Genomic DNA, 20974 nt, shown 5'->3' on the forward strand with positions numbered 1-20974 from the left:
ATCTACAACTAACTCCACTGATAGTATAGCCTCACAGTTTAGCACTCACTTTATCAATTCCATACGGTCACTTACTAAGAATGACACCAATACCCCTATATCTGTCCTCACAGATCTGGAAACTAACCTCAACTCCTTTGCCATAAATTCAAGACAAACTTCTACAATAAAACAATACCTATCCAGACTTAAACCTTCTTCCCTCGCCTCTGACTAACTCCCAAATTAATTTCTTAAACTAGCTGCAGACATCATCTCCTACCCCATATCAATCCTAATTAACTGGACTAAAACAGAAAACTCTGGAAAGTCTTTTTCATAAACCCCCTTGCACAAAGACGGCACCCCCACTGAGTACACTAATTACAGGCCAATTGCTATTCTCTCACCCAAAGCGAAGATACTGGCAAAATGCGTACATTCAGAACTACTTGACCATCTCCTAAAAAACAACCTGTTGTCAACATCCCAACATGGTTTTCGACCAAAACATAGTACAACAGCAGCTCTAGTTAGTTTTATTAACTCAGTCAATGAGCATAGAAACAATGGCCTGCTTGTCTTAACCATCTTTCTTGCCACGTCTAAGACCTTTGATGCAGTTTCACACCAAAAACATATCAATGAGCTAGCCTTCTTAAACCTTTCCCAAACTGCCCTTTCCTGGTTCATCAGCTATCTAAATGACCATCAACAGGTGGTTAAGTGGCAAAATGAATTTTCAACTCTGTTACCCGTCTCTGTTGGTGTACCTCAAGGTTCAATCCTTGGTCTACTCCTTTTCACAATTTTTACAAACTCTGTACAGCCACTCAACATGCAACCATTATCCATAATGCCGACAATTACTCCCTCATATGCACAGCTCCTTCCCTTCCTAACCTCCTGCAAAAAAAAAATAAAAAAAAAATCCTTGTTATGATAATGAAGAATACCTTTCAGACTGTCAACTTATTCTCAACCCTAATAAAACAAAGCTTACGCTCTTCACAAGTAGCCAAAAAAAGACCACTACCCCCCTTTACTATCTACTCTTAAAATAATACTTTAATAGAACCAGTAAATCACACTATGCTCCTTGGGGTCACAATAGACAATGTCCTTAAATTTGACAAGCACCTTGCACTAGGAATCAAAAAGGTCCACTTTAAGTTAGGCTCACTATATAAAATTAAGCCCTTCCTAACTGATACCACAGGACACTCCATCTCCTGAACATACCTACTCTCCACCCTCTTATACACCTTGTAATGATGTGAGGTAATCCCAGCTATGCCAGAGAGAGTAGGGCAAGGAATGTGTAATATATGCTAGCAAATCTAGCTGGAGTTTTGTAAAGAATTTTATGTCATTTGTATATCAAACTGATTTGTACAGATGCGTGTGCTAAAATGTATTTGTAAAGTTCCTTGTGTTAAAAATGTATCAACAATGGGTCCTGCCGGACAGAAAATAGACACTTATATCAGACTGTACTGTTGTAACGGAGGAAATGTATACATGCTAACAGAGGATGCTGGAAGAGAAGGGATTAAGCTCTGCTCAGCTTACCTTAAAAAAATACCCAGAAATTAAATGACTTGGTTTAAGCTATAAAGATTTTATCTCACAGGCCTGAATGCAGCCAGAGATGGAATGTCTGGGAAAGGCCTGGGCTCCTATCTTCCGTAGTGGTAAACTGCTACCCTGGGGTTCCAGAGAATGGATGGTTAGTCTCTGCAGGAAGGATGAATGTATTGGAGTTGTTTTACAGTTTGCCAGATGCTATATTAAGCCTAGGTATGCATTGTGACACATCTGTGCTAGATCCTGGTTCAGCTTCTGGTTGGGGGTAGTGTGGGAACTACATAATTAGGTGACTAGATGCAATGTCATTCTATAGACAGCACTTAAATTATTTTAGGCATTAGTGAGAGATGGAATAGTGACACTCAGCACTCTGTTATTGGAACTGACAACAAATACACTCACCCACTTCATTTTGCCTTGCTTTTGCAAGTAACTTAACTAGTGAACAGTAACTCTTCAGTCAGTTAGCAAAATAAAGTGAGACTAGTTAAATATTGTTTTTCTGTATCTGTCTGAACCTTTCCATCTGTGTTGTTTTTATATGTCCTGTGAGCTGAATCTCTGGTGCTTACTATAAATAGATATTCAGTATTACCATTTCTATTTTATTATTTACCATTAAATATATCTCTACTTTTCACTGTGGCTGGTCTTTTAGAAAATACTTAACCTTTGAGAGTAATTGCATTTATTTGGTGGCACTGTGGGCTTCATGCTCTTGAAAGTCTTGCCGCTTGGCTTAGTTAATACTACCATTTATAAAGGTATTAATTTTACTAAGACTAATCGGGTACCATGGCAAGAGTCTTAAAGTACCTGGCTAGTGGCAGTGAATCTACCTTACAGTCTGGGTAGAGGTGGCATAGCTAGTAAATCTGTGCCAGCCTTTCCCAGGTGTGCATGTGTATGTGTGTGAAAATCAAATCTCAAAGAGTGTGTGTGTGTGTCAGCTACTTGAAATAGGGACACAGAGCACTGATTTCTGCAGAGAGAAAGGTGGAGTCTTATTTGGGGTCTGGAGAACAAAACCCAGCCCCAGGCCTGGAGTGCACTCCCTGTGTGCTCTTAAGGGAAACTGTGCTTGGTGCAGAAAGCTGCATCGGAAAATACTGTGTGTATCCATTTTTGTTCTAAGTGAACGTTCCCCATTGTTGTCAGTGGTGAGGACTGAGGCTCAGAGGAGGAACGTCACATGCCTCACCAGTATTTACAAACCAAAGAAAATGGGACTTAAATAAATTGGAGTTCTGCTATAATGAAATAGCCAGCTTTTCTACTAACCAACCATCCAGACCACATCACTGTTCAGCACTACACCAGTTTAAATGGTTGGAACTTCCTAATCTACTGACACTTAACCAACTAACCCTAGCATACTCCACCCTGCACCACCCAAAAAATTGCCCAGCCCTTAGCAACTTAGTTCAACCCCACACCAACTGTAGACCAATAAGACCCCTACTAGAAACTCCTACTGAAAGTAACTAAATCCAAAAATAGCCATAGTGACTCCCTATACTCCAACAAAATATCACAATCTTGGAATACTATGCCTCAGAATATACTCAATACAGCCAACTCATTCAAATTTAAAATAATGCTTAGACAACACATGGTTTTGTTCCTGAACTAAGCCAAGCTAAACTCTCTCCCTTTTATCTCTCTAAAATGTTTCTCTGCTATTACAATACCTCCACATTTTCCTTTTTCATATCTCTGCTTTTACTAGCTGCCCTTTATATGTACAGATTTTCTTTTCCACCTCTGTGTTATGTACTACCTACCTGTGCTTATGTCGTAATTTGTCAACATTATAACTTCTTTACCATGGAACAAACAATGTACTATCTTCATATCATTGTTACTTTTGTATGTAATTGACTTAAGAAAATGTGATGATAAATCATTACCGCTATAATAAATGTAATTTTATTTCATAACACTGTGGAGCTTTTTTCCTGGGCCTCAGCTGAAAATGGGCCAACAACCCAGTCGGACTTCCACGGTAAACAAATGTCAAAATAAAATAAATACCTGCAAAATGTCCCAACCAACATCCAAACCAAAGGGTAAAACGTCACACAGATAACCAGTCTGTGTTTCTGAAGTACAGACTTTTTACCCACTGGTTTGGATACTGGTTGGAATATTTGGTAGAAACCAGCCTATCCAAGATGTGAGCACAGCTTTTTGTTACCTGATTCCATGAGGGTCTTAAGTTTTCCTTTATACTACTGTATAAGGAGTTACAATTCTGTGAGACAATATCAGTATCTTAGCTGCTCTTTGTGGCCTAGCTGTAACTGATTCAACAGACATCTGGATACAGAAAGCCTATAAGTATTTGTTGGCACTTAAGCTGTTATCAGTGATAGTCAATAAAACTGCTACATTTATTAATTGCTTGAGATTGGTTTTCTTGGTGTCTGCATTTTGAATTAGTTAACAAAACTGCTGCATTTATTAATTTGCTTGAGATTGCTTTTCTTGGGGTTTGCATTTGTTTTAGTTAAAACTGCTGCATTTATTAACTTGCTAGAGATTGCTTTTCTTGGTGTCTACATTTTGTTTTCTGTTATACTGATAGTTAACAAAACTGTAGTGCTGTTATTTATTTGCTTGATAAACGTTTCTGTAGTGTTTTCTGCCTAAAATAGTGGTCCACCCTCCCTCCCTATTGGTGTCTTGTTCTTACACTTGGTGTCTTTGCAGTTGCCCGCCCCAGTTGTAAATTTGATCTGGGACACTCCTCCCAGTCTAGTGTCATTAGCTCATTCTACCTAATACAGACAGAACATTTGAGAAGGCCAACCAACTTAGGTTCTTAACCTTGAATTATCTTCTGTTCCTCCTTTCTCCCTTTCCACTTTACTTAAAAAAAACTTTGCTAGTATCGCCTTGTGCTCTGACTGAGTATGCTTCTCAAACAATCTGGAAATATAGAGCTGATAAGTATATTTTTTGGCACTTTTTAACTGTTCAGAGTTGAAAAAAGCAATAATTGAATTCAGTTCAGAATAAAGTTTGAATACATTGCATTTATTTAAAATGTATTTGCTTTAATATTGCTACACACTCAAGTGTGCTAGCTTGCACTGAACTTGAATTGTTTTTACTGCCGTTTTAGCTGCTTTTCTGTAAAAAAAATCTAAGCTTGTTTCCTGCCTTTCCTGTATCTAGTCTAGTCCAGGCACAAAATTGCTGTATCCAGGACTGTTTGCAAGCTTCTGTCCCCCCCCCCCCCACAAGCCTTTCTGTGTTGGAGGAAGCTTCTATTTTATCAGTGGGAGTGGTAAGCACTAGGCAGCCTACCTACCACAAGAGGAGTGGTTTCTGGCCCAGAAATTGTAGTTTACTGGCCGTTTGAGCAGTTTTTTTTACATCACTTTCAACTTTCTGGTTTAAAAGACCGCATTTGTGTCTGTTTCCCACCTTTCCTGTAACTAGTCTAGTCCAGATACAGATTTGCTGTATCCAGGACTGTTTATAAGCTTCGGAGCCCCCCAAAGCCTTTTTGTGTTGGAGGGAAGCCTTCTAGCTTATCAGTGGGAGTGGTAAGCACTAGGTAGCCTATCTACCACAAGAGGAGTGGTTTCTGGGCCAGAAATTGTAGTTTATTGGCCTTTTGGGCAGTTTTTCCATCTCTTTCAACTTTCTGGTTTAAAAGCCCATGTTTACACTTGTTTCCCACCTTTCCTGTAACTAGTCTAGTCCAGATACAGATTTGCTGTATCCAGAACTGTCTGTAAGCTTCTGAGGGGTGCCAAAAAGTTTGCTCTTCAATTATTTCCTTAGATCTACTAGTTCTCTCCTCTCCTGCACTTTTACTAGCTTATTAATCTAGCAGTTTACCACACTTCTTGTAGCAATTATTGTAGCACACAAAAGTGCTACCAGCACTGAACAATCCACAATGAAACAGCTCCAGCACTTATTTTATTAATGCCTACCCCTCCAGGCATGTCTAAGGTCAGTTCCCTTTGCTTTTTATCCTATTAACCTGGTGAACTTGGGCATCCTGAGGCAATGTAGCAACTGCCTCATGTACACTGACAACCCTCTCCTCTTATCTCTCAACACTCAGACTTGCGAGAGATGCACTTATATATTCAAATTGGAAGCCACGCACTCTCCAGCCAAGACCGGAATAGCTGGTCAAGAGGAGAAGGTCAACACTTGCACCACACCACATGGAACACACAGCCCTCCAGAACACACAACAGCACTGCCTTCACTTAAAAAAACAAACCACACACTCACCTTCATGGAGGCTCTCAATAAAAATCTACGCACACAGCAGAGACCTCCAAGGCAGAAATGCACTCAACTACCACAACACAACACTAATCACAATACACATAACTCTCCTAAACAGTGTGCCACTCAACCAAAGCCCCTAAGGCAAAACAGCATGCCCAGCACACTAGTCATAGGTGACTCAATAGTGAGACACACTGATGTCCCACTCACTAGGGTGAATAAGGAGAAAGTAACAGTCAGCTGCCTGTCAGGTACCAGGATCTGTCACATAACGCACGCACTCAGGTCCCTCAACAACAGGTACAAATATGACTTTGTCATTGTACATATGGGTGTGAATGACCTGAGACATACCTCCCTGGACTACATAAAAACAGACATGGAGGAGCTCTTGGATTATGTAGCCCAAGTGGGTATGACCCTAGCCCTGAGCAGCCTCCTACTATCACCAAGCATGACACCACAGTACAAGCAGAAAATTACTGATTTCAAAAATTGGCTAAGTTTCTAGCATTATTCTATTGGGATCCATTATCTGTCCACCTGGGATGACATGACTGACAGACCTCGATGCTTTGCCAGAGATGGCAAGCATCTGTCACCCCTGGATTCTGGATACTGGCCAAGGCTCTTGCCACCCCTACAATGCCTTTTTTATGTGATGTTCCAAAGACCAAATTACCACTGTAATAGCTACAAACAAATGCAATCTGAGGATCATGCTGCTCAACCCTATAAGTCTAAATCTCAAAATGCACTCGCTTGAAGCACTCCTTAAAATGGAGAACATCGACATTTGTACTGTAACAGACACCTGGTTCAAGGCAGCAGAAAGCACCCCTGCACTACCAGGCTACAACTCACTCCACACCTTTCGGCCCCACAACTTGGACCGAAGCTCCAAAGGCGGTGGTGTTTCCATATTCATAAAGGATGCACACACCTCCAGACTGGTAGCCCAACATAATGCATCAGAGATACTTCAGGTGGAGCTAACATTAGGTAAGACAGTGATTCAGGTTGTAGCCTGCTTTAGGTCCCCAATGATGTTCACGTTCCTAAACACCCTGGAGAATATTAGGGTCCAATCTAACACTCTCATACTGGGCAACTTCATCTACCCCTCCATTAACTGGGAAAACTACTCATGTACCAATACACTTGCCTGTTTCCTGGAATTCATTAATTCCAATGCCCTGGACTAGCGCGTTCCTACCCCCACTAGAGGTAGCAACATCCTTGACCTGGTCATTACTAACATGGGTGACCTTTGTGCTACACCAACAGTTAACTCCTCCCTACTTAGATCCGACCACAAACTAATTAGCTTGGAAATCCACCCCCCCACCCCAAAGGTAACCACCATGAAAAACTTCTCCATAGCTAACTTTGGGCTCCTAAAAACAGAGGTGGCTAACTTCATGGCACCCATGTAAATGAAGAATAGTTGCATGACTGCCAAATCATACACCAATGCACTGTATAAACACATACACAAATGTATGGATCTCGCCATACCCAATATAACCAAGATGCTCTCCTCCAAAAAAAGGAAACCATCTGTTGGTCCCCTGCCATAAACAAACTCTACAGCAGAAGGAGGAATCTGATGCGGAATAAGGTGTGAAGTCCCAAGAAAGGAAAAACTCCCTTATCAGCCTCAACAAAAAATTGAGATCCCTTATCAAATCCTCTAAAGCTAGCTATGAAAACAGAATTGCAGCAGATTGTAAAGATAACCACAAGGCCTTCTATAGTTATGTAAAGAATCTCCATGGCAATACCCAGATTTGCTCTGAGCTACTGCACAGTGGTACCTCCTATGCCAAGCCAACAGATATTGCCAATATACTGGCCGACAGATTCAGTGCCAACTTTACCCCTCCCCCCCAAAGGACCAATCACATTACCAGTAGGTTGCCAGGCACCCAGTATTACTGCTGCACAGGTTAAAACAGCACTGTCTAAGGCCAAGAATACAGCTTCTATGGGACCTAATAATAAATATCCCTCACTGTGTTGTACACGAACTACAGAGTGAAATGGCACCTCACCTGTGTGGCCTGTTCAATCATAGCTGCACCTCAGGCTTTGTCCCTACCGAATGGCGCACTGCTACAGTCATCCCTCTCCACAAAGGAGGAGCGATTACAGACCCTGGGAACTATCACCCCATTAGCCTGATGAGTCTGATATGCAAATGTATGGAATGCTTCATCATGGACCTAATAAACAAGGATGTCGGGAATCTTCAAACACTGGATCCCACACAGTTTGGTTTTGTGAAATGTAGATCATGCCTGCTCAACCTGGTTGACTTCTTTCAGTCAGTCGCCAGAGCTGTGGATGAAAACAAGGTGGTTCATACAGCTTACCTTGATCTGGCCATGGTCTTTGACACCATTCCCCACTCAGGAGTCATAGAAAAATTCACTAAGCTGGGCATCAACCCCTATATCACTAGGTGGGTTGCACACTGGCTCACAGATAGAACCCACAGTGTGAAAGCAGCTGACTTCAAATCAGACTGCTGACCAGTCACGAGTGGAGTCCCACAGGGTTCGGTCCTGGGTCCTCTCCTGTTTGGTATCTACTTCTCTGAAGTCCAGGTCAACCCGAAGGGACTCTGGCTGACAAAGTTCACATACAATTGCAAGTTGGGAGCTATAATTAACTCCCCAAGTGATGTTGGCATCCTACAGAAAGGCCTCACTGAGACCAACGGCTGGTGTCAGAACCATGGCCTTAAACTCAATGCCAAAAAATGTGTCGTCGTCCACTTTGGGAAAAACCCGGTTCCCACTAATTACCACACTGATGGTAGTCCACTGAACACAGAAGGCGTTATAAGAGATCTGGGAACACAGGTTGACAGCAACCTCTCTTTTGACCCCCACATTGCCACAGTGGTCAGAAAGTCCTTCTATGTGGCACATCTCATTACTAAGGGGTTTTGCATCCAGAAAGAGGTCATTGTCTCCCTCTACTCTTCCCTCATTAGGCCACTCATCAAGTACAATGCCCCATTTGGCATGTACCTCACTAGACACCTGCCACAACTGGAGAGGCCACAAAAATACCTCACAAAGAGTATCCTGGCCTTAAACACTTGTCCTATATGAACAGACTCAAAAACTCCAACTATTCTCGGTCTCATATCGCCTACTTAGAGGCGATCTCTGCTTGACTTACAAAGCCATGTCTGACCCAACCCTCTTAGAAATGCTACATCTAAAGAAATCCCAATCCCTCCGCACCACACGCTCCACAAACCTCAACCTCATTACCACAATCAACAGAACATGCTGGAGGGACAGGTTCATAACTCAGAGACTGCCCATGCTATGGAATAGACTTCCCATACATGTTAAAAAGAGCACCTCACTGGGTCTCCAAGAGAAATCTTGATGAGTGGATGGGAAATAGAAAATTCACCCTGGGAATCACTCCAGTGGCTCTACTCAACAGAGGCACTGGGAACTAAGGTTGGGTGGCACGATGCCAGGGTAATCCTATGGGCTAGGCTTGTAAAGGCTCCCAGGCCATTAGCCTAGTACACACCTATGAACCTATGATTAAAGGAAGAGCTCTACTGTGCTACATAGGAAACAATATGAAAAAAAGTGTAGTCTGTCTTTTGATAGTGTATATCCATTCATTCCTACAGCGTGAGCCACAGCAGGTACGTACTGCAAAGCAGTTCGTGTGTGTGTGTGTGTGTGTATGTATGTGTAGGGACATGACAGCAGGTGTGTGTGTGTGTGTGTGTGTGTGTGTGTGTGTGTGAGAAACTGCACACATGTGTCAATGTACATGAATATCTTATTGTGTGTGAGAGACAGCCCACACAAACATCTTCCTAAGTGCCTGGGAAACCGCATTGCACGTGTGGGTGGCTGGGTGGGGGGAGAACACAAGCAGGGTTACCTGTAACTGTGTACTGTTCGACTCAGAAATGTGATATGAGGCTGTACTGAAGTTTTGCTCCACATGGTTCTATCATGTCTCTGAACTGCATTACAGTATTGTTGCTATGTTACTGAACACTGCAGCACTGCTAGAATAGCACTTGCAGCAATATTTTTCCCCGAGTCTCAGCTTTAATTCATTCAGTGATCCATACTACAAAACTGTAGCAATCAGTAGAAATATGCACACTGAAAAAAGAAAAAGCAGTTGGGATAGCAAACTTAATGGGTGATCCTATTCTCATTAAACAAAACTGACAAAACAACAGACCTTTTAAATGAAAATGTGTTTTTTTTTTCTAAATTTATAAATATCTTAATATGTATATGGAAAAATGTAGAATTATTTGTTTTTATATGTACAGGTTTAAAGACATGCTTGCGTCTACAGCCTTTCTTAGTCAACTGATTGATATTTGTCAAGTGCAACCATGTTAACTCATTTTGTTGTTACACAAATAAATATTCCTTGTTATTGTTTATCCTGTTAAGTTATAGATTTTGATTTGTTTCATTATTTTTAACTTAATGTGATTATCAAAACAAACCTGCATAGTATTACATATGCCATATTTAAAATTAATGGAGTATACTAGAAAAGAAAAAAAAAGAGTAGCAAAAATAGCTCAAGGTTACATCTGTATATAGGGATGGCAAACTTTAACATGTTTTTGTTAAGTAAAAAGTGGTGAACAGTTTAAAATCACAATTGATATAGCCCACATGCTTGGGAGTTGAATCACACTTATAAGGTTGAAAACTTAAAAAGAAAAAAATGACAATATAGCAGAATTCTCATTAACCAGTCTATGTGTTTAATGTGGGGATGTAGCAGGCTGCTATGTTAATATTTGGGATGACTGGTACACATTCGATATTTTTTAAAATTCATTTTGAACAGAAATTTATAACATTCCCATGTAACAGACAATGATATTACCAGGCTTCTGAAAGGAAAATAAACTATGGACACTAAAATAATTCAGACAGATAAATAAGAAATCAGCCTGTAAGCCTTGCACACGTCACATACCTTGGTATATACTAATTAAAACCCAGATGAGGAATGTCTTAAAAGACAATGAACGACCCTGGAAGAGAGGAAATACATAATTAAAAACTTACTTGAATTTATATTTGAAGCACAGCAAACAATGCAATCAATGCCATATAGAGAAGTTTTGGCTAACCAAAAAACTAAAGCATGATCACACTGCAAAGTCATTATATACCCATCACTCACCTTTTGCATCAAATGAGGGAAAAGACTTGAGACAAATCAGAAATGAATAACCAAAGTTCCATATCACAGATATGCAACTAAAAACTGAAAAAACTATTATTTCAGCAAGCTGCTGAACAACTAATACAGTGGACAAAAAAGTTTATTTTGATATGCAAGTTAGAATTTCTGTTTTATGATTCATTCAGTGCAGAAGAGTCCATAGCAAGAGAGTAATGAGACAAGGTATTCTACTATGAACTGAGAGAACACAAAGAGGAAAAATAAATCACCACTGCAAATAACAGAAGAAAGTCAGCATCAGTATGCTGAAATGGCTGTGAATGGAGTATGCTATAACTTGTCTTCAGATGAAGAAATATGATAAAGCCACATTATACTGCAGAATGTAAGCCACCAGGCAGATATTTTGTCCAGGAAAGAATGTTAAATGTGGCGAAACTAACAGTACCAGAGATTAGCGCTCTCTCATGTATTTTGGAAATAATAATATGACATCAGTTCTGAAACTTAACCAGCAATCTTTTTTTAATGTTTGTGACAAGTTTAAAATATAAGACATTTTTGACAATATTTGTAATTATAAACAGAACTGCACAACACTTATGACTTGCGTGTAGTGCATGTAGCACTGTGATTATGCTCTGACATCAGGAAAAAGAAAAACTTGTTAAGGATGTCCATGTCATGAGACCTAATCTTAAAATTGCTCAGGAAATGCTTAAAAGAAGCTTGTTAAGAACATCTAAGTAGAGCTAAGACAGGGTCTTGAACTAGGGACTAACAGTAGACAGTGCTGGCTGGCAAAGAACAACGTCAGAAGGTAAAATAGCTATAAAAATTGTTAGAACTTTACTCTGCCACATTCATAAGCAAAAAGTGTGGCAGAATGAAGTGTCTAACAGCTTTTAAAGCCAATAGTTTGACTAGTATGCCATGATGGTATGGCGGTAGCGTTGTTACCTCACAGCAAGAGGTTCTCCCGTTCGATTCTCGGCTGGGCTTGGGAGTGCCTTCTGTGTGGAGTCTGCATGTCCTCCCTGTAGTTGGGTACTGTTCGAAAGACATGCGTGCATAAATGGGTGTGCCTTCGTTGAAGGTTCAGCGTAGAGCTGGCACCTCGGCATTTTGTAAAAATCTACTGCCAATCATTAGCGGACCGGAGTTCCGCTGTGGAGACCCCTTACCGGGAAAAGCCGAAAGACAAACAACAACAAGTTTGACCCAGAGATACTTACTCCTAGCTGATGTATGTCTGAAAGCAGTTAGTGGCTTGCCTGCATTTAAAGAGTTTGAAATCCTGTAAAACACTTTGCACTCCAATATTTTTTTCCCCTGTAACTGGTAGTGCATGGAGCACATATAAGATCCATGCACTACACAGAAGTATAATTCGGTCTCTAATCACAATCAGCTTTACGTGTTCTTAACACAGATGCCAAGATTCACCTCTTTAACAAATTTATTGGCATCCATATCTCAAACACATAATAGGTTGGTTACAATTGGAAACTTAATAATTCTCTATATTACAGATGATTATGCATTCCATACTAAAGCAGGTCTCCTTGCAGGGCAGCATGTCAGGAGGCATATTTACAGAGACCATTCCCATGTTCTATGGCATTTACATGCAATAATATGAATCTCACCGCCTAAAAGGCAGAGCAGTGTTTATAATCAGCAAGACAGTCTATGACCTGGGCAAATCCTGTGATGCATGCAAGACAGTTTGCACATGTCTTGCATACCTTGCAATCTGACTACAAATACTGGCTATTATCAAAGACATAAGAAAGCACAATAACTGATACAATGAGAGGTTAAAAAAGAAGCAAAAGATTAAAGCTTCATTTAGTTGTAGAACAGAAGTTAATTTTAAGTACTTACTAAGCTATTGATTTGTGAGGATCTTAAGAAGCCTAGCTTTACATTTCCATGGACGTTTTTAGCCCTTATACTTGGTTTAAAAAACCCGAGGTGAGCAGAACAAGGATATGGTTGGATATTTACTTGTTGTCCCTATCCATGAGGGACATGGGTGCTAAACTGGGGGAAGAACTTGCGGTTTCCTATCCATTTGTCCAAATTAATTTTGAGTAGATTAATAGAAGCACTTTGCTCCATGTGGAGTGGAAGACCATTCAATAGAAGATATACCCTATGTGATACATACCTGTCCCTCCAGCAAGCTCTATTTATGTTGCAAAAAAGTTGAGATCCCTTGAGTGGTTGCCCATGCTACCACTGAACTTGTGAATGTGTAATATATCTGACATGATACGGTCTGTTGAGACTCTTTGCGTGAGGCAGCAGTTTCCCCTTAGTAGCCTGTATGATAATGAGAAGAGGGACATAGCTTTTAGATGGCCTGCAAAGTTTTTTGTGATTTAGACCCTAGAATTTTTTTTTTTTTTTTTTTAGTGAGAAAGCACTGTAGTCACTCCAGCTGTGGCAAGTGTTTGGAAAGGTACATACCGAATTGGACATTTTATTCAAGGATCGCCCTGATGAAAGCAGAGTGCAATGGAATGATTACATTCCTGGACCTGGATGCCATACCTTTAGATATAAGCTGTGAGATGAAAATGAGCTTCCTTACAATAGTTGACACGTAGTAATCAAAGGACAACTCATTATTAACATAGGGTCTCGGATCCCTAACTATAAGATCAAGTTTCAGGGAGCGTTTTGCCAATGTGATAGTTATAATGGAAGTTATGCTTGCCAAAGGACATACATATATTTCCTGGCATCTAGATTTTGTCCATAGTTTTTAGATCAGCTGTTTGTTTAGCAAAGGGCCTCTGTTCAGTTTAGGATGACATCAACTTTACAATCATCTGCAGAACTGGACAGCCATAAACCCTTAACATTTGCTTTGACTTACGAGAAGTAAATGGCAAACAGGACAGACCCAATGACTGTACCCTGAGGTGCACTGTTAGTGACAGATATTTTGGAGAAGGTAGAGCTATCTATCCAAATTTCCTGGGTTCTATTTGTGAACCAATTTGCTTTACAATGAGTTATATAGGGACTGACGTTTAGCTGGCATAGTTTATCTATGATACCTGAGTGTGGGATGGGGCCAAATGCCTTTGGGCACACTATTATGCCCTCATCCACAGTTTCAGTAACCTTCTCAAAGAAGGTTATTTAGGCAGACCTACCCTTGATGATTCCGAAATACCTTGGGCTGAGAGTTTGCAGGTTATCTATGTTCTTATTTATTAATTCCATAATGATCCTTTCCCTAGCCTTACAAATGAGGCTGGTCAGGGTTATGGGTCTATAATTACCCGGGTCCACTGATTCCCCACCTTTGTGCAAGTAGAAGATTTATCCAGCATGAAGTCTGTTTGAAGGTTGAAACTGAAAAATCTCTGTAGGAAGGTCTGACAAGTTATGTTGCAAGCTGACCAGTAGGCCATCCAGTATGTTATCCAGGTCGAAAGTAGTAGTATTCTTGGCCTTGGCTAGCATCTTGAGGACTTACTCTTGGGAGATTTAAGGGGGCTGTAGATGCAGGTATGTGATCAGGGAATACAGGAGATGAGAGGGACTCCACCAGCTTCTGTAAAGTGACTCAGCAGATGGCACAAAGAAACTATCAAGCTACAGGCAAAGACAGAAAAATAAAGAAGACAGCACAGATACCCTTCATAAGGGATGCTGGCAACAACCTGCTCACCAGTCCACAGGACCTCAAAGCAGATGGAAGGAGTATTTCCAATAGCTTCTGAATGAAGAAAACCCAAAGAAACCTGTCCCAGAAATAGCTTATGAATGAAAGAGGAAAAATATATCACCCAAAAAGAAGTAAGAACAGCACTAAAGAAAAATGAAAAGGAGTAGGATCACATGAGATGGCAGCAGAAATGATCAAGATGTTGGGTGGGGGAAGAAATGGCTCTAGGGGGTATTCATACCAGGAAGGAGAGGAACCCTTATCCCAAAGAAATGGGAGAATAAGCATTCCAGTGCAAGTGTGTAGAAAAAGTACTACAGTGTAAGATCTTAACATGTCTAGCTAGGGTACCAAAGCTAAAATCTTCTGTGGAGCCATACATTCACTGTATAAGCTAAGCCCATGGGTGAAAGAGTACATAAGTGGACATATGAGCATAAAACCAGACTATCTTTAAGCAAGGAAGCCTGTAGACACTTGAGGAAACAGAATAATTAATCAGCTAAAAGAGAAGGCAGAATATAGTTCCTTCCTCACTTCCTGAAAGAGGTAAACAGAGGACCAAGTAGCTGCTTCTAAGACAGCTCCAAATCTACCCCCGCATAAAAGGCTTCAGAAGAAGCCACTGTTCTGGTAGAATGTGCCTTAACTGGTGAAGGTAAAGATTTGTCAGAGAGAGTGTAACAAAAGAAGATCGATTTTTGAAACTCAGTTAGCAGTTTATTTATAAGATGGGCTATCAAGCTTGGTTTCTTGGAAGGATACAAACAAATGTTCAGTCTTGTGGCTTGCCTTTGTTTTGTCAGATTAGAATCTGAGCTGTCTACGCACATCTAGTGAGTGCAGGATTTTCTCTCTTTCTCCTTTATTTTTTGGATATTGATGGAATGACTGATAGCTCATTTACCACTTTAGGCATAAAAGAGGGATTGGCCCTCACAGCACCCTGCTGTTATGGAAGCTAAGGAAGGGATGAGATGCCATCAGGCCCTGTAGCTCAGAGACTCATCTAGCTGATGTAAGGGCAACTAAGAATATGTATTTCCAAGTATAGAATTTGAAAAAAAGGCAGAAGCTGCTGGCTGAATGGTGGATGACTGAGTTTTTCCAGAAAAAAAGTTAAGGTACGAGGAATGCGGAATAGGTCTCCTAGGAGGTTTTAGGTGGCGTACACCCTTTAGAAATGGTTTTATCTCTAGTCTAGACAGAAGAGGGAGTCAAGAGGTAAGCAAGCAGAAATGTCTGAAAGGTGTGCCAAGATAGATTTTAAGAGCTCACACAAATAAGACAGAACAATGGGAGCACCTATTTGTATAAGGTCTTGTTTTTGAGCATGACACCAAGTAGAAACTCTTTGCCATTTAGCTATGTAAGATTTCCAGGTAATAGTTTTCCTTGCCTCCCGGAGAACCTGAAGCATGTCCCAAGAAAACTGATGTCTGAAAGGAATCAGAATTCTATTATCCATAATGTTGGTCGACAGCTAACAGGTCAGGGTGAAGAAGGGAGCCCTTCTGTTCTGCCACCAACTCCACTTTGTGAGGTAGGTTGTAGTTATGACCTCTGGTTAAGTGGCATGGAAGGGGCAACCAATGCTGCCTTGGCCAGAAAGGAATCCACTAAGATCTTTGGTTTGTCTCTCTGGATCTTTAGTAAGACCTTTGGGATAAGTGGAAGCACTGGGAAGGCATATAAGAACCTCACTTTCCAATGACGGCACACGGTGTCCAATTTCCATTCTTCAGGACAAGGAGTCCTGGAGAAGAAATGAGGAAGTTGTTTGCTGTGGATGGAGGCAAATCAGTCTGTCTGTGAGAAACCTCATTTGTGGACTATGTTCAGGAAGACCTCCCCTGATCAACATTCATTTGTGAGGGTATTCTCTTGATCTGCTTAGAAAATCTGCCAGGACCCTGTCCTGTGAGAAGTATATGGCTTTTGTGGCCTAATATCACTTTATAAGAGCTAGTTTACACAACTGGTCCCCCCCTGCTTACTTATGTACGGCATGACTGTGATGTTGTCGGTAAAAATTCTGAGAAGTCCTGGGGCCTAGGCATGACAGAAGGTCTGCAGAACCTGAATTAGTGCCTGCATCTCCTTCAGGTTAATGCATTTTGACTTCATATTTGGTGGCCACTGGCCCTGAGCTCTCAGCGAGCCCATGCAACATCTGAGTTATCTGTGTTCAACTCCTGTTGCAGTGCCTATAGTTTGAAAATTAGGCCTGGGTTGAGCTTCACCTGTGATATCCACCATTGGATTTCTTTCTTTAAGCAAGGGAGAAGAGAAATCTGCATGACTAGAGGTGGGACTGCTGATATCAAATAGATTTCAGGTATCACTGGATCTTTCTCATATGGAACCTGGCAAAGGGGACAAAAGGTATGGTTGCAGCCATGAATCCCAGTGTGCTGAGAAATTCTCTTGCAGAGGCAAATCTGAAGGGGTAGGACTGATTGGAAGCAACTGGACAGACTGTGTGCCATGTCCAGAGGCAGGAAAGCCTGCATGAGTTTGAAGAGGTCAGAAAAGCCTCAACTATAATGATAGTCTGCTTCCTCCTCTGGAAGTTCTCAAGCAGAAGATCGGAGGACTGTTCAAAAAAGGCACTTCCTTAACAGACAGACATCCATGATAGCTGATAAATGAATAACGCAAAAGAAAATAACAAAAAACAATACTCCAAATGAAGAAGTTACACAGTTTATTCATGTCACAAATGATTGAAAGAAATGTGCTGCAAGTTGAACATACAGCAAATCAAAATAGGCAGCACACAGCCCAGGCACTCATTATGAGCTAATATGGGTTTGTTAAATTAAATTCTACTGCAAACACATTATAATGGATACAATAACAAAGCATTGAGGGTTACTGGCATACTGTGAAAAAATTCAGACTAAGCAAGCAGTTGCTACAGCTGATACTGCTAAAATGAAGAAGATCCTAACAACCTTCCAGGAGCCTCACATTCTACTCATACTGTGTCAAATGTAAATATTTTTCACAGTATGCCAGTAACCCTCAATTGCTTTGTCATTTTATCCATTCTAATGTGTTTGTAGTAGCAGTTTAATTTAATGAATCCAGATTAGCTCATAATGCGTGTCTGGGTTGTGTGCTGCACATTTTGATTTGCTGTATGTACCACTTACAGAGCTCTTCTTTTGATTGATTGTAACTGGAATAAACTGTGTAACATCTTCATTTGGCGTACAGATTTTTGTTATCCGTGACAGCTGGCCTGAGCTTTTCCTTACTGAAGAAATACCTGAGCCACACCACACTGTGTAAGCACATAGTTTTTTAGTCCATCAAGTTACACTGGACTATGTGATAGCTCACAGTGGAAGTCACAGACAATGTCACGACCAACTCCTGCTTCTGCCAAAACATAGAGGGCCTTCCCTGAACCAAGGCTCACACAAAGCTAGGTAACAGCTAGCATAACTCACTAGGACCACATGACATGCAGGTGAGAGATCTAAGCTCCGACATGGTAGTAGAGAATAGGCTCTGTGCCACTCTGTTCACATATTTAGACTACATCAGGCTGTAAGGCAGCATAATGCTGTGGTCTTCGCAAATTATGCAGTGTTGAAAATATCACAAAGGACTATATGATCTAGGGTATGGGGTCAGGATCTCATTCCACTTAGCTGGAGCTCAAAGATGGCATCTGCAATCTTGGGAGCTAAAGAAGCAAAATTCAGGTGTTCCCAGTCGGTACACTATGGTGTCTTTGATCACAGGATACACAGTCTTCTTCCTCTACAGATATTGATTTGGACATTTCCAAGGTAAAGGAAAGTGGGTAGCAGGCTAAGATGATGGTGCATTTTGTTAGCCAGGGGTTTTCAGAAGGAGACATTTGCTGAGAAGCTTTACAAGAAAGACGTCACTGTCTTTACTTATTTCAGGAATAAGGGCTTAGACATCTTCTGAATTCTAGCAGGATACAATAAGGGAGCAAGAGGGCCTCTTCTCCCTCTGTTCCAACTTGGAAGTGTTCACGCACTACTGGCATCCATGAGTTAAACATATGATGGGTGTTAGATGATGAGGTACAGGTGCACAGTGACATGCTTACTGAATGTGGTATATGCATAAGGAGGGCATCAACTGGTGCTAGCATTTGGTCATGTTCACAAAGTGTGTGCTCTCATTGTGAGGCCAAATCCAACCAGATGTCAAATAAATGTCTGATTCTGAGGGCTTGACCAGCATACTATACTACAAAAGACCTGGTGTACACATCTTACTCTAAGCCCTTAAGCTCAACTGGGTAGAAAAGTCCAAAGTTAGCACGCTCCACTGACAGAGGGATAAAGCCCTGACTATGACCTAGGTGACCAGAGAATGAACAGTGGATTAGGCATGTTTTAGAAACGGCAGAGAAGGAGAGGAATGAAGCAGCTGAGCCAGCATGCTTCCCTTGTGGAGGTGGAATTCCCACTGGAAATGGGGAATTACATGGAGTTGCTCTCTACAAGGGAAGTAGGGTCTTTAATTACATATATGCAAAGGTGAGCATGTACATTGAGATGGCCAACTACCCTGGTTACTTCAGAACATGCGCAAGGGAACATTATGACTTTAAGAAAAAAAATCTCAACTCCATGTGGATAATGGCACCCCTCCTGGAGGCCTCAATCCTCAGCTCCAAGGAACTGAATTAGCCAAACAGCACTTGCTGTAGCAGGAACAAATGGGCCACTTAAACAGTGGGAAGGAGGCTTCATGGTCAATATGGGACTGCCCCCCCCAAAAAAAAGGTTTGGAGTACTACCAACTCCCTAATGATCCTAGAGTCATTTGATAAGAGTCTGGGTGTTGGTAAAACTCTAGGAGACACCACAACATGGCTATTATGATGGAGGGGTTTCACAAGCCCTTTGTCATCTTCAAAGTTGGACGATGGTGGCAAACCTGAGCCCTCACTAACAGACAGTGAGGGAATTTTGATGGGGGCCTGTGATTTTACCTTGGGAATACATTTACTTCTAGAAAATTGTGACTAATATCTGCTTTCCACTTCCTTTTGTTTCTGATGGTGCTCTGGCATAGGCCTGGAGTTGTGAAGGGACCATCCTTTGATAATCATATTCAGTGATCTCAGCTGTTGCAAATTTCAGAAAAGCAATGTAGTCAAAGATTTTCCCCTTCTGGGTCACTGAGTAGCCAGGATGAATTAATACTGCCACACACAGCAGTACTTCACAACAAACTTCTCTCCAAAGCAGATGAGACAAGGCAGATGGCTTAACAGTTTTAGGAAATAGATGTAAAATGTTTCCCTGATGAAAGCATCTACACAACTATATTCCCAGTTGGTCACTGTGATTCAGTGACCAAAAAATTCCTGTCTACAAACCTATCAAATCCGCTGTGCATTCTTTACTTGTGCAAGGTTTCTAGGGCTTGGAACTCTTTATCTGTATCCATCAGGTCAATACTCTCTGTGATGAAAGAAGATACTGCCAGCACAGCTGGCTGGAATTCTGTAATTAATTATATCTCATTTCTGAATATCTAACTTATATAAGATATCTGTGTTACAAATGTATTAGAACTGCATGTCATGTGTATATCAAATTGCTTCTACAGACGTGTTGAAAAGATATCTGTAGAGTGCTTTGTTTAAAATGTAGCCATAGTGTGCCCTACTGGAAGAGAATAGAAATGCACCTGTACTATTGTAACTGTTTAAATATATATGCTTAACAGAGGAAACTGGTGGGTTAACCTCAGTCCAGCAAACTTAAGAAAAATATATGAAATTAAATTACTTTATAGGCTACACAATAAAGAGGCTATCTCTCAAGTTTTCAATGCAGCTAGAGACAAGAGTCTGTACTAAAAACCTTTCTGTATTGTCCTTAGAGTGAACTAATTGCTACTTTTAAAGCGTGAAGGAATGCAATTGTTTTATGACTTCCAGCACCTACCAAAGATCTGAGCAAAAGTCATTGTCTGTATATTTTTACAAGTCAGATGACCAGAAATTATGTCAATCTGCAAGCTATCCCAGCAGTAATATTTTAGTTATTAATCTGAGAAATCTCTTACTGAGATGGAGCATTCTCTGCATTCTGTCTTGGACCTGACAATGAGAAAAAACATTCACCACATCTGCCTTGCTCTAATGAAGTAAGTTTCTAGGGAACAGTATAATTCTCTTAGATACAGTCAGGAATATAGCAAAGCTTAGTTTAGAAGTTTTTCTTTATTTGTGTGAGC

The 20974-nt window shown here is 40.9% G+C and overlaps 1 protein-coding gene across 2 annotated transcripts in view; it reads right to left on the minus strand.

The window, feature by feature from the left end:
• ATP9B (ATPase phospholipid transporting 9B (putative)) overlaps positions 1–20974 on the minus strand; it is a 4837291-nt gene that overhangs the window by 167668 nt on the left and 4648649 nt on the right. For both annotated transcript variants that reach the window (XM_044066988.1, XM_044066990.1), the window contains exon 27: positions 10831–10888. In XM_044066988.1, coding sequence (XP_043922923.1) covers positions 10831–10888 — 58 coding nt within the window. The remainder of the gene's footprint in view (positions 1–10830; positions 10889–20974) is intronic.

Source organism: Protopterus annectens, chromosome 3.part1, assembly GCF_019279795.1.
Source record: "Protopterus annectens isolate FY-2018-M chromosome 3.part1, PAN1.0, whole genome shotgun sequence".
Classification (NCBI taxonomy): domain Eukaryota; kingdom Metazoa; phylum Chordata; order Ceratodontiformes; family Protopteridae; genus Protopterus; species Protopterus annectens.